The following is a 14,099-nucleotide window of genomic DNA, read 5'->3' on the forward strand; positions in this document are numbered from 1 at the left end:
GCAAGTTAGGTTGCCTAATGACGGTTGAACTACGATATATGCTAAAACATATATGCTTTTTCCTTATGGGCTTTAGCAGAAAATGCTTTTTAAGTGTAGATGATTACCAGTCTTGGTAAAGTTTTCTTTCCATTAGTAAAGAGAGCACTGCTGATCTGAAAAGCTGTCAGGTCGTCCACGTACCAGCATTACATCAATTGACTTTTGAATATTTTTCCATTAGAAAAGGCTTCATTTTATTCCCTCGCTGAAGTGGCAGACGTTCAGCTTGTGCGGTTTTTCCATTTATTGAATTTTGCAATGAAAGAGTTTTTGAAACAGATGTCAGTCATTGCTTAGGAGTGGGGCATTGTTAGAGAACTGTTTTCTTCTGGTCTTTGCTATTTATTTTTTTTCAAGTTAGGAGAAATTCTTCTCCTTCCCCTCCCTAACTTTAATTGACATTTTTAAAGCCTTGAATCGTTTTCTAACCTATAATCTGGTGTCAGAACAAATATGAGCACCAAACCCTGATTTCACAGAAATATTTCAGATTGGCCATTGTTCTCAGCAGGAGTGGGACTGGATTTGATCTCTCAATTGTAAACCAGAAAGTAGGGAGTGGATGCATTACAGAAGCATGGTTCATATTAGCATCTTCCTTAGGGTGTGGAGTGGACCTGTTAACACTTTCTTAATGTTTAGATTTTACAGAAGTAGTCAAATGTGTGCAATGAGTATTTTCCAGTATAGATTTATTGTGCACAGAACAACTGAGCTTGAGGGGACTTCTTGTTTCTTGTAAGAATGCCATTCAGGTAGAAGGATATATAATAGATTTTTTGATCCTGATCCTAAAATATATGTTTCATATACAGAGTGGTTTTAGGACAAATTGAATATTAGACCATCAGATCTTCTCCTGTCATAAATAAGCAAATTGCTATTCACATTTCTGTGAATATATATATATATACACACATACAAAAAAACAGATTTAGATTTTTATTATTCTTTAGCAGACTTAATTTGCCCCACGTCTTTTTTTTTAAAAAAAAGACCCACTTTTTTTCTGACAAGGTTTTTATTTGTGTGTTTGAATTATTTGAATGATTAAGTCTAAATTTTAAGAAGGTCACAGTATTTTATTCCAAAGAAAATTGGCTCTGTAAGGAAACCATATTTTGAACTGGTGTCTGTCTAGGGGGTAAGCCTTTTTTAATTCATCTCAGTGCTTCACTGTTATTTTTAACATCAAAGAACACTGTTTCCAAAGGTGAGAGAACACAAAGCATCCCATATTTATAATTTATAAGGGCTAGGACTGTGACCTAATGTAAACTGAAGAGATTTTGTATAAAAATATCCTTAGCTTGAGGGCAACGTTTTGAAAACTTTGTGGATTTTTTTTTTTTTTTAAATCCTGGCTCAATCTACAATCATATTTCTTTGTTATTATTTCCTCTTAGCATTAAAGTACAATTGACATTGATAGATATCAGGAATAGGCTGAGCTTCACACACACACAATAAAAAAAAAGAAAAAAAAAAAAGAAAAGATGTGTTGTTGGCACAGAAATAGCAGCGGTAGAAGAGTTCCTGGCTGCCTTTTACTCGTCTGCTGACAGCCAGCACAACGGAGCTCTTGCTGCCTGTTTTTGGATTTGCGATAAACAGCTCTACTATATTTTAAAGATTAATTCAATTTATCGAAGATAACTGCTTCCAATTTGTGAATACTTGTTAGTTAATGGAAAATTACAGATGTGAAGATCAGCTCTTAATGTTATGCTAACAAATTAATACAGCAATGTGGTACTGTCTTTTCCACAGGTGTGTGTGTGTGTGTGTACTAGGACTGTCTGAACCTCACTGTAACTAATAGCCCGTATATAATTTGGAAGAAATCTTCAATGGAAGACCCCCAGGGAATAAACGGGAAGTCTGTAAGTAAACAACTTGGCAGTCCTGAGAAAAAAACTTACGGCTTTTAAAGTGGCAATTATTTTTGTTGCAACGCGGTGTCTCGAAAGTTTTAGAAAACTATGTGCACTTTTAAGGATTGGAAGCCGTGAATGATGAAATTCATTGAGAGGTGGAGGCTTATGCTAAAGCTGCAGAAAATAAGTATAGATTTAAAAATATTTGTCTTCAATAATTCATATTACAAAATTGTGGTTGTTTCTCTAAGAAATATTTGGCTTGCTGCATTTATATTGTTAACATTTTGATCTGGTAGAGAGTTTTAATCCCATTATTTGAAATTATTTGAATGTATGCAAACATTGCTTCTGGGAGAAGTGGTTGCAGCTCCTAGCTGCAAAGTTTTATGAACAGTGGCAAAATTTGCATTTCTTAAAAAAAAAAAAAAAAGCAGCATTGTTGTTTCTTGTAAATGCCTGTTTAAAAAGTCACAGAAGTAAGAAATGTTGCAAACTATCAGACACAGTTAATAATGTTTTAAAATTATATTTCATGCACAGTCAAATAATCAGTGCATGCTATGGATTTGTCAGTTTAGTTTGTGATACCATTCTTGGCACTCAGTGAACATCAAAATGCTACGTATAAATTTGTATTCTGGATTGTTTTAACAGAAACGGTGCACACTGAAATTGCCTCATTTTTACCAGTTATAAAATAACTGCAAAACCTGCTATTTAGTAAATTTAATTAGATTAATTTCCTGTATTTTTTCTGGTTTATTTTCTACATTTGACAGTACTTTGCATCATCTCTCATTCTTCTTCATGCACACCCAGATGTTTTGTTAGTTTTTCACATAGCAACAAAGTAGAAAGACCTAAGCCACCTAATAATAAACCTGTTGTGTTGCATGTTTTTGTTACATTTCTTGTCTAGTGTCATTTTTACTGTCTGAAGCAATACGGCTTTGATTATTTTCCAATGTTCATCTGTTCCACAGTCTGTCTCTATGCGTACGTTTGGGTATTTATCCATCGGGCTCCAGCGATGTGTGAAAAGGACCAATTCAGTCCTAGAGAAAGTGGTGGCCATGGTTACTGACTGCTGCTAAACAAGGATGGTCCTCTTTGCAGTTGCAGTCCCAGAGCTTTCAGCACCACCCAAGCTAAGCCCTTGTTCTGTTCGGGTTCAGGCTTTCCTCTATGCACGGAAAGCCTTTTCCTGAAGCTGTTGGGATATTCTGTGGCTTCCACTGCAATACCGTCTCTCTGTATGCCCAGCATAGCCTGGGCTTTGTGTGTTGTGGTGGGCTTGGGTCGGGTAATCATATGCTGGAGCTGTATGTAATGACAAATATAACTGTCACTTAACATGAGTATTAATGGAAATATTTGTTCATGGTTTGGCACCATCAGTACTCCTGTTGGGGTTATTCATTCCATTCCTTCTTTTCACCACTTAGTCCAGAGAGCCTGTAAAACACTTCATCTGCTCAGAATTTCCCTTCATATTACCCAAGTGGGTGGTAGTCATGGATGCTATCAGGATTATCAAAATCTAAACCAGTAACTGCTGAATAGACTCGCTGCATTGACAAGCACTTGGGCTTCTGTAACAGTGAGGACTGGACAGCCCAATGGTATACGATAGAGGGCAGAAGTACCACTGTGAGGTGTGACTTTTCTGATTGCTGTGTCATTGGATAGGTTTAAAATTGGGGTATCAAACTTGTGAATCAAGTCCTGCAATTACGCCTTACTTTTATTAATTCATAATTGGACAGGCTACGTTTGCAAGTCAGTTGACCAACATGGAAATTTCTTAAAAGCAGTACTTGGAAGGCAAAATAGTTTCAGTGAAAATAAAGAAGGTGGTGAGAACATTGTTTTTGTTTATTCTGCTCTGCGTGTGTGCGTACAAGAAATAAAGAGAGGGTGAGGAATACATTAACACTCTGCAATTACAACACAGAAACTAAAAGCTGTTTAGAATTTAAGTTCTCAAACACTTGTAGCTACTCCTAAAACCTGTGGTAGTCCATAGGAAAAAAAGGAAAACTTCTACAAGTGCCAGTTGAAAGGTACTTTAATTTTGGAACTGGCCAATGCAAACTGTGTTGTGGAAGCAATTTCAGGTACATGTGGGTAAGGGAGGAACTTTACTCAACAACTGAGAATTGAAGGTGTGTAATGTTTTAGGAAAATAGAGCTAGATGGGCAGCAGGGCAAGTACCAGGAGAATATAGGAAAGGAAAGTGAAAAGAAGTTTATCAGCCAACACTATGAGAAAGTAGATGAGTAAGTACTTAACCAGTGTCTTTGGCCAAGATTTCTCTGTTGAGAAAGAGGATGATGTTTCACATGGGAATGCAGGCCATTGGTGTTAACGTGTACAAGAGGATGCCATAATAAGCTCAGTAGGTTAACTTCTGCTCTCTGTTAGATTCATACAGCTGAGCGGGGATTTTAGCCTCTAAGCAACATTTCCAGCACCTAGAGGAACGGTCCTAAAGGTGCTGTCATGTGTTTGGTTCACATTCTGTAGGAACTGACTTGCAAACTTGAGCTTGCAAACTTGAACACTACATCTGCCCCTGCCTTTCTTTTACTAGGTGCCTGAGAAAGAAGCACAACACAGATCTGAGGTGGTTAGACAGGGAATATCAGTGTATTATCCTGCCTGAAAAAGGCACTGATGTTCAGTTTCTTTCTATCTTTCCAAGTCCAAAAAAGGCTTTGAAGCTTATTTGCTAATGGTTTATGCACCTATTAAAGATGGTCCACTTGTGTTTTATCAAGCCAAAACAAGTGGTGGTTTTTGTTTTGGTTTTGGTTTGTGGGTTTTTTTGTTTGTTTGGGGTTTTTTTGTTTGTTTTGGTTTGGTTTTGGTTTTTTTTAATTTGTATTTCTCTATTAATAAATTGGTTGTTGATATCAACCCAATTTGTCAGTGAGGCAGAGATCTCAGTGATAACCAAGATGTTATAAATTCCTACAACTGGGCTGCCTCAATGACTGGGCTGTTTCTTCTCAAAGGCTGGAAAAAGCCGTGCTGCTCACCTCACTGATCTGTCTGTGGATATACTTCTTCACTGGATTGACTTTGGAGCAAACACCAGCAAAGTAGTATTATTTGGCTTGCTAGTGAAATCTTCAAGTCTGATACATAGCCAATATATTTAGACTATGAAGTGCCATACACAGAGTTGCATCTCATGCCAGATTTGATATACTGGTGCTCCAATCTCTGTTTGAGTTTATAAGCCCTGTTCTTCACCATCCCGAGGGCAGTTTTCTGCCTGCCAGTCATTCTCAATGAGTCACACTGCTCATACATACCTGGGAAGAAAAAAACCCACTTGTTTTAAATAAGTTTGAGATTAAAATGTCAGTTTGGATGTTAAAGAAATTCTGATTGTACAGAAACTGAGAATGGGTAACAGTACATCTTATATCAAATTGATTTCAAAAAATTGGTGTAAAATTATGTGACTTAACATTTCTGATAGTCTAAATTTCTACCAGTCCCAAACTTGGCATTGGCATGAATGCATTGCCTAGAATGTGCCCTCTCTAGAAGCCCTGGAAACATGACAAACACTGATAATAGGAAGATTTTGGTGTGATATGCTTGATGCAAATATACACCTGGGTTACAGGTACCCTGATGTCAACTTTTTAAAAACCTCCAAAAGGGCATTGTAGAGGTAAGCAGGTATTTTATTTGATTTGCCTATTGATTTTTGAAAAATGCATGGTTTTTTATTTATTTTCAAGATTCCGCACAAGTATATATTAGCATGATTTCAGCAATACCCTCTGGGAGTATTTTGGAGGGTATTTCTTCCCCATCAGTGTCTCTTTGGTAGTGATGTTAGGTTATTATATAGCATAAAATGCTTTTCATTCCTACCCTGTCCAGGCTCATAGTTGAAAATTCTCGTTGCAAAATTGTACACCAAGAAGTATTTTCAGCATTGAGTATTTTTGATGGTGGACTTTGCCCATCTGGAAAACAGAGTGAAGACTCTGAGGCCCTCGGCAGTCAAGTTAGATCCAAACAGTGTGTACCCAATGAGCCAAGAAAGGAGGTGCTTCTAGTCTGCTTCAGCAGTTAATCTTCTCTGATTCCCCATGCAGCCCCCAAACCTCAGCTTTTGGTCGGCGCTCTGGGCAGCCTGGCTGCATACTTCCAACTTCTTGCTCTTCCCTGCTGCTTGCTGGACACTCCTCTCCTGCTTACTCCATGCCATGTACTGGAGAGCAGCGCTTGCACCGAATATTCACCTCATACCTCCTCTGATGGAAAGATGCAGAGCGAGTAGCTGGTTTCAGCAAGAAAGAGGGGGGAGAAACCCAAACCAAAAAACATCCAGCACCTGGCTGCAGCAAAATAATGAATTTTGCAGCAAACATGCGAGATTCTGTGGAATCTTGGAAAAACGCCAGACTCCACGACCACAGAAATGCTGAGTCCATGGGGCCCAGAGAGAGAGATGGCTGGGGCAGTTCACATCCCTCCGTCTTTGTTTCAAGCTCCTTGCAGTCTCACTGAAGCATCAGATTACACTCTCTTCACGTTTTCAAGGTTATCTTTGCTACCCAAGGGCTAGAAAGTTCATTTTGTTTCGAGGTGAGCTGGGATTCGGTGTCGCAGCTCTCCAGCCCAGCAGCAGTTTCAGAGGCCACTGCCACAGTGGTGGGAAGGCTGTGCTTGTGGGCACGGCTGGTGACAGCCAGACATGACCTCTGGGTTTGAACAGCGTCATTGATAGCATGTTTGTCGTGCTGTCCATTACCTGTTTGTCACATTTGAGAACAAGGTCTATGAGGAAAATGGGTGAAAATACAAGTATTTTACCTCCCAGTGAAAACTCATAGAATTGTCACCTCTGAAAATCATATATATTGGTGCTATCTGAGTTTCTCTCAAAGACTGGCACAGCACTGTATCCCCTCTACATTCCCTTGCTATTCTGAAGAAATGTGTAACGCACTTCCTTTTTGGAAAGCTCTGCAAGGCAATAACCAACAAGCACCATGCAGTTGCAATCTGTAACTGAGCTTATAAAATGTAATCGCCCTCACGCTTCCCACTCCCCTTCCCCTCTATATCTGCAATGGGTAGGATATTGGAAACATAAGCCACAAAGCCCACTTATAACACGCGGTAAGTGTCAAAAATAATGAACAGCCGGAACTAGCTGATGTATTTAAGCTCCTAAATTGAAAGGAGCTGCTGCTAGGCGGTCTATGGTAACTGCTCAATCAGTAACTATTAGTAGAATTTTTTCTTAAAAACATTTTAGTGAAAATGCTCCTGAAAATTGTAAGCTGTTTGTGGATAGTTTGAAGAGCATACCTTATTCACTATAAACTATTCACTATATTCAGCTGAGTTTTCAATAACACCATAGACGAATTCCTGTCACTTAAAATGTGCTTTTCCACCCTGCAGTACTGTAGGCAACGATGCTTGCAGCATTGACAGAAGTACTTCTACCCACAACTCGTAGTGTTGGGCATATTAATCTTTGCAGAACCAGAACCTAAACACAGCATTCATCGTAGCTCTTATTTTTAATGTGTGTTTGTAATTTTCTGCCAATGATACTAGAAACTAATCCCACAGCCAGCATAACTCAGTACATTTTCTGCACACACACATATCAGTGCTGACCTTATGGTCCCAGCTTTAAGAGCAGGACAGAGACCTTGCAGGGATTTTGTTGGTGTCTGTCTACAGATACAACCACTGATATTAGCTACAAACCCTCTTCTTCTCAGAGAGGTGGATCTTTGTCTTTATTATGGTGTGAGGCATTTTTAGATCACCTTATAAAAATAAGTATATAATGGGTATATAAAAAACACACAGTTCATCTGACTCTTTCCAACCACTGTATATGTGCACTGTATGCATAGTGTTCTGCATGAAGTCTCTTCTTGAAAGTCTTGATGAAGTTGTAGCTTAGCCCTTAACAGTAAAAAGCAAACTGACAGCGAAGTTTATTTTCTTTTTTACTAGGTTTTCTGGACCATTGTTCCGCTCGAGGAGCCATGTTTGTTAGTTTTGGCTCTCTGACTTTTCTTCCTTAAGGATAAACTCTCCTTAGGCAGTTGTACAACTATGCACTAAAAGACTGCATAGCAGTTTATTCACAGCCCAAGCTCCAGCAGAATTCAACTGTGTGACTTCCTGGCTTAAGCGGGGGTGCATCCGTAATGTAAATACCTACTTGATTTTGTGGAAAACCAGGAGGTTTTCTGTTTGTTCTTGTAAAAGATTCCTGCTGGAAGCTTAACTTTAAAGTTGGCATCCAGCCTTCTCTGCTGTGACTCGGATACTGATCTGATTTTCTGCTTTCATGGACATTTTTATATTTTAAAATTTTTAATTCAACATTAGCTTTGCTTACAAGCTACAGAGCAGAATAAAATCGCATTACAAACATCGTAGTATTAGATTTTATCACCATTTATTTCTTCTCGTCTGCTCAGGGATTTCTACATGTTCAGTAGAACTAATTTGCAGTCAGACACTGAGGTCTTCTAGAAGGCCAGCAGGCTCCACAAACTAATTTATCCAAATAACCAATCCCTCATAGGCCAACCATAGAAGGACACCAAAATGGCCTAAGCAGGCAAAGCCCCCTTTTGAAGTCTGGAATGTTTTGACTGACTTGAAACAGGCGGCAGGAATGAAGGGATAATTTTCAGTGACCCATGGGACTTTTTTGCCATTTTCAAATATTAGGTAAAACAAAGAGAAATTGCTTGTTCTAATTTAGAAAGACTTAGCAATCCGGAAGGTAACTAGACTCAGAATTGAGTACTAAGGTACAGAGCTGAAGTTTACTCAATGCATTGAGGGTTTGCATCTGGGTATATAGTGTTTACACACCTACACATACATGAACTGCTTTACTTATACATGCACATACCTAAACGTGGTTTTTGGTTTTGGTTTTTTTTTTCACTTTTATAACAAAACTTTAGTACAAAGTATATATATGCAATATTAAGTGAACTACCTGAAACACTGTTCTTAAGTACATACAATCATTTTTAATTATAAGGACGTGTTTCTGTTGCTGCTTCAGAAGCTGGGGTACACACTCAGATGCCAAGACTTCCATGCGGTATCTGTTTTCTTACACCCCCTGTCCTGATGCCATTTGAATAAATGTTCAGATTAATATATTTTTTTAATGAGTTTTCTAGTCTAAAGTATTCTTGCGATCACAAAGGGGAAGTATTTTGATGCATACATAAGTCCACAATTTTCTGTGAACACTTCTAGGGAGAGAATGTGAGTATTTAGGAACAAAACTAAACCATTACAGATCAGATACTTCATGTTCAGCTGCTTGAATGTGTATCTTAACAACAGTATGGAGCAATCTCATGGATTTCATCAACTTTTTAGAGACATGCTTTTGTAAATTTTGTCTCAAATTTACCATGCAGATTTATGTGGTAGGTCCAACCCTGTACTTAGCAACACTAATGACACAGACTGACCAGCTCTCAGCTTCATCCTCATGACATTGACTCACAGATAAGCTGGAGCTTCCTAGCAGTAAGGGTGTTGTCTGTAGGGAGGAATCACAAAGCCAGTAGTGAAGCTTCTCTACCCATGCTTAACAGAAGTATGTTTCATTAAACCAGTATTTTGGCAAGGATTTTGGACACCAACTCACCCTTTTTCTTCAGATATCTTCAGTTGTTCTTGGGACCTGTACAGACACAATGCTCACAGTTAAGGGAGAGGGTAAATACTATCTCCTGTGCACTCACAGAGGTTACAGGCTGAGAGGGCTGCAGAGCATTGCTGTGGGGCTCACACGTGTCCTGATAACTTTATGGATAGCAATTTTAAACTGGTAATTTAAAGTTAGCACTTAAAGCTCTATGGTACCTGGTTGGGCTATAGCTATTGCTGGTATTGCTCCTATATACACGGCAAACTCCTAGTCTGGTATTTTACATGCAATATTGAAGTATAAGTTCATCCTGATTTCAGATTTCCCTGAAATATTTGTGCTTAGTGCTGGCATATGCTAACAGAAAAATATGATAGAATGACAGAGAAATCCTGTTTAAGTGCAGTTTTCAATCTTATATATACTGACCTCAGATTAGTGGATTTCAGTAACATGATGTTTAAATTAATGTTATTTTGGTGTGAGTGTATATATGTGTGTCTGTGTGCATGGAATGTATTAGATTAAATTAAGTTATGTTCCAGCTTTTACTTGAGGAATATAATTTTGTTAGTAGTTAATAATGTTAATGCCATGATTTTCTCATATTATGTTTACATATATGGCCACAGTAAAATCAAATTATATTTGCTGGGGGTAAGATTAGTCAGTCAAAGACCTGTTTACAACAGGAGAAATTAAAATTCAGAGTTTGTCGGAAAGAGATGCTTCTCTATTTCTGTCTGCCTTGCTTTAGCTGTGTTGTCTAGACTGTCCTGGAAGTCTGGTGGTCCATGTGCATAGCATAGCAGCAGAGCCTGGCAGTGAGTGGGGAGGCTTCGCAGGGATTTCTCATCAATCACATAGAATTTGTCATTCTGACATTTTTGGCATTCAAAGCCCTATATTCTGCCACCAGCATTCACATAGGGTGAACTTTCCATTGTACCAACAATGCACCTATACAACTGTGCAGTGCAGCAGATGGGAGAAAATTTCTTCTCAGCTCCTATGGTGATCAGCTCACACCCTGAAAGACAGGATTTGATTATCCTGATTATAGATTACAGAGCTAAAAATGTTGTTAATGATCATGAGTCAATGAATTAAATTGCTTGAAGATAAAAAAATGGCTTGATTTTTTCTCAATCTGTTTTAAAAGAAGCAAGTAGGAGACTAAGTCGTTTCAGGCACACTTTCACACTGTCTTCATGCAGTGAAGTGATTTTAAAATATAATCTAAGTGTTACATTTGGGCAAAAAGAATGGGGATTAAAAAAGAACTAGCTTTTAGAGTAAGCACTGCTTCGGGTGCTTGTAGATTCAGGCATTTGCTCTTGCTGAATGTGTGTTTAGTACTGTAGATATTTTTAGGAAAGTAAGTATGATCTATTTTTTATTTTATTTTTATTCTTAATAATTGGACATATTTTTCATGTTTGACCACCCTTTTAGGCCCATAAATAATTTAAAAGATCTAAAAGTATCTCTGTGTTCAGAATCAACTAGTTAAATGCTTATATGCCTTGCTTTCACCTTCAGTTATTTGTACATGAAAAAGGAATCTAAATTTAGGGATGGCCTGTCTGACTTCTGTTTTTCTACTCTAGTTTGAAGCATTGGGGTTTTTGGGAACAAGGTATATTTAGTGATGGGCTGATAGGTACATCAGATTTGTGTCATTTGCAACAATATTTTGGAAAGGGAGAAGGTGTAAGATCTATGTTTTATTTTTCTCTGGTTTTAGTAAATTATTGTAAAAGCTAATTGGCACATCAAGCAGGTTTATATAGTGCAGACACTGCATAAATCCTCTGCTCAGTCCCTGGACAGGCTGTATGCTGCCATTATGCTTTCTATAAACAGAAGACAAACATACTGCCAATTCTTTGCAGCACTGGACACCAGCTCTTTCTGTTCTTAGCTTGTCTTGTTTATTGTTGTTCAGAGTGTCTTATCTGCCAGTATCGCATCCGCTTTTGATCATCAGGAGCAAAGAGTATCTTGCACTTCTTAGTAGCTGGACTCTCCATCTTCTCAATTTCTTCTCCATCTGCAATTTTAAATAAATTAATTGTCTCTGATGAGTATAATTAATTAATTTGACAGTATTTTGGTTTGACTAAGGAGTATTAAAGACAATAGCTACTCAGAAGCAAACACTTTTTGGTCTGGGTGGAAAAACAGCAGCTGTGTATGACAGCTTGAAGAACACTCAGATTTGGACTGGCAAAGAAGAGCAAGAGGTATGTAAGTGCCACTAAACTGGGTTACAACATAACTTGGTGTTCTGTGTCTAATAGAGACTGGTAGCAGATGTTTAAAGACAGTAGGAGAAATAGAGCAAATCCTGCTTTTGATAGTGTGGAAGATACACCCAAACTATTGTGTTTAATGCTGTCCTTCATGAACTTGCTTTTATCTGGACATGTTTATGCTTTGAGCCTCTGTAGCGGTGAGTTCCACGAGTTAATTTGCATTTTCTAAGAAACACTTTTTGTTGTTTTATGCTTGCTGCCTAATAACTGCAGCAAAACCATGGGGGTGTTAAGTTTTCCTGACATGAGAAATAATGAATTGCCAATCTCTGTTCACTTCATGCATTCCTGATTCTGTAGACTTCATGATACTGAGGTGTCTCTTCCAAGCTGAAGAGCCTCTTTTTTTCCTGATGCTTCTCATGAGCTTTGTGTGAGAGATTCAAGATGCGACCACTCTGGCTTTATGATGTTTTCTGTTTTACTTGGTGTTTCCTTCCTAAAAATTTTTAACACTATATTCACCCTTTTAACTGCCATTGACCACTGAACTGTTGTTTTCAGAAAATGATTGGCAACAACTCCAAGATCTCTTATTTGGGAACAGTAGTTAATTTAGCACTTATCCTTACACATCCTTAGTTTGAGGATGTTGTTTTTTACTTTGGATTTATCAGTGCAGAATTTCACCAGCGCTTGTTGTATGTAGTCACCATGATGGCAGTTTTCTGTAGGCAGCTTTACTTTGAGCCGGCCTGAGTAGTTTAGCAAATTTATAACCTTGCTGCTTGGCATCTTTTCCAGGGCATATATGTTTAATAGAGGAGGTTGGTTTGGAATTCCACTGGTAACACTGTGAAAACTGCCCACTTACTCTGTTCTACCCTTTAAATAGTAATTAATGACAGACCTTTTATTTTACCTTGTGACAAATTGTCTAAGAGATTTTGGCTTGTGAGAGCTTTTCAGAAATCTAAATATACTACATTAACCAAATCTTCCTTATCCAAATAATCATTAACTCCTTACAGAAACACTAGTAATCTTGAAGTTATGACTTCTCTTTACAAAGCCATGCTTTCTCCTCCACATTACATCATATTCCCATGTGCCCACCAATTCTCTTGTTTATTATAGCAGCGGATTTGATCATGCTTCCATTGTTTTAGAGCTCTTGTGTGAACTCTTATGTCTGGGTGTTTTGTGCCTCTTCATTTTGTTAATCTTGTAATTCATTTTGTTAATTTTGTAATCCCAAAGCTTCCTTTGCCAGTACTTTGGTTTACAGCCATCAAGGTCTTATCTTCTTGCATATACTGAGTATTGTGCAAATAATTAATTTAGCTTCTCTGCAATGGTCCTCTCCTGACTGATCATTCCTTTATTACCACAGGAAAATGTTGGCTTTTTGCACAATTTCCATGAAGTTTTTACATGAATCTGAGCCAATTGCAAATGGTTCTTTGGGGATTTTTTTGTTCTGCATTCCCCTGGGTTTGCATTTGAATCTGCAGAACATAAGCCCTTTTCCAGGTTCAGGTATTTAGCTGTAATGTATGGCACTCAGCCTGTGTAATGTCTTTGGACCCGCAGCATCTGCCCCAGTGAAGCCTGAGTCTTCTGCAGCTCTGCACAGGTCCTGTGCCGGTGTCTAGGACACCTAAAATAGCACTAGAGGCCTTGTTTGAGCATCAGAATTGATTGAAGTGTCTTTTTATTTTATTAGTCTTGTATCCTCCCGTTTAGTAATTTTTTTGTACTTGTTATCCCTGAAGAGTACAGAGTGAATGTACTGCTGCTGATCATTCCCCTCTTACAAGTGTTGTTCGCTATTTTGTGTATATAAATCCTGGGTTTAGTGGGATCTATGGACAACATGTATTATGTATAAAAATATAAAATCAGAAAGTGCTGATCAGGGAGATGAATTGCATCAGGGGGGTGAATTGCATCAGGGGGATGAATTGCATGTTGACTTCCAGGTAATACCGTTATAAAGTACAAGCTTCATAACTTCCAAGAAATTATGTATTTGAAGCATACCTACCATGCCAACTTGTTAGTATTGTGTGCATGTCCAGTAGCATGACTGAATGTATGCTTTCACCTTTGGAACGTCTTCTGTTTTTTAGGGAATGAAAAAATATTCCTGATGTTAGAATATAATAGTTGGTTGGTAACTTTTCCTGGTTTATATGCTACAGGAGTCCTGGTATTCAAAACCCTCCTAA

At 38.1% G+C, this 14,099-nt stretch overlaps 1 protein-coding gene across 5 annotated transcripts in view; it reads left to right on the top strand.

Annotated features, from left to right (window-relative positions):
* Positions 1-1,813: 1,813 nt before the first annotated feature.
* The window catches only part of EYA1 (EYA transcriptional coactivator and phosphatase 1), a 153,184-nt gene continuing 140,898 nt past the window's right edge, over positions 1,814-14,099 (top strand). For all 5 annotated transcript variants that reach the window (XM_074898845.1, XM_074898846.1, XM_074898847.1 and 2 more), the window contains exon 1: positions 1,814-1,925. In XM_074898845.1, the coding sequence (XP_074754946.1) occupies positions 1,893-1,925 (33 nt within the window). In that variant the 5' untranslated portion in view covers positions 1,814-1,892. The remainder of the gene's footprint in view (positions 1,926-14,099) is intronic.

Source organism: Athene noctua, chromosome 2 (genome assembly GCF_965140245.1).
Source record: "Athene noctua chromosome 2, bAthNoc1.hap1.1, whole genome shotgun sequence".
NCBI lineage: Eukaryota > Metazoa > Chordata > Aves > Strigiformes > Strigidae > Athene > Athene noctua.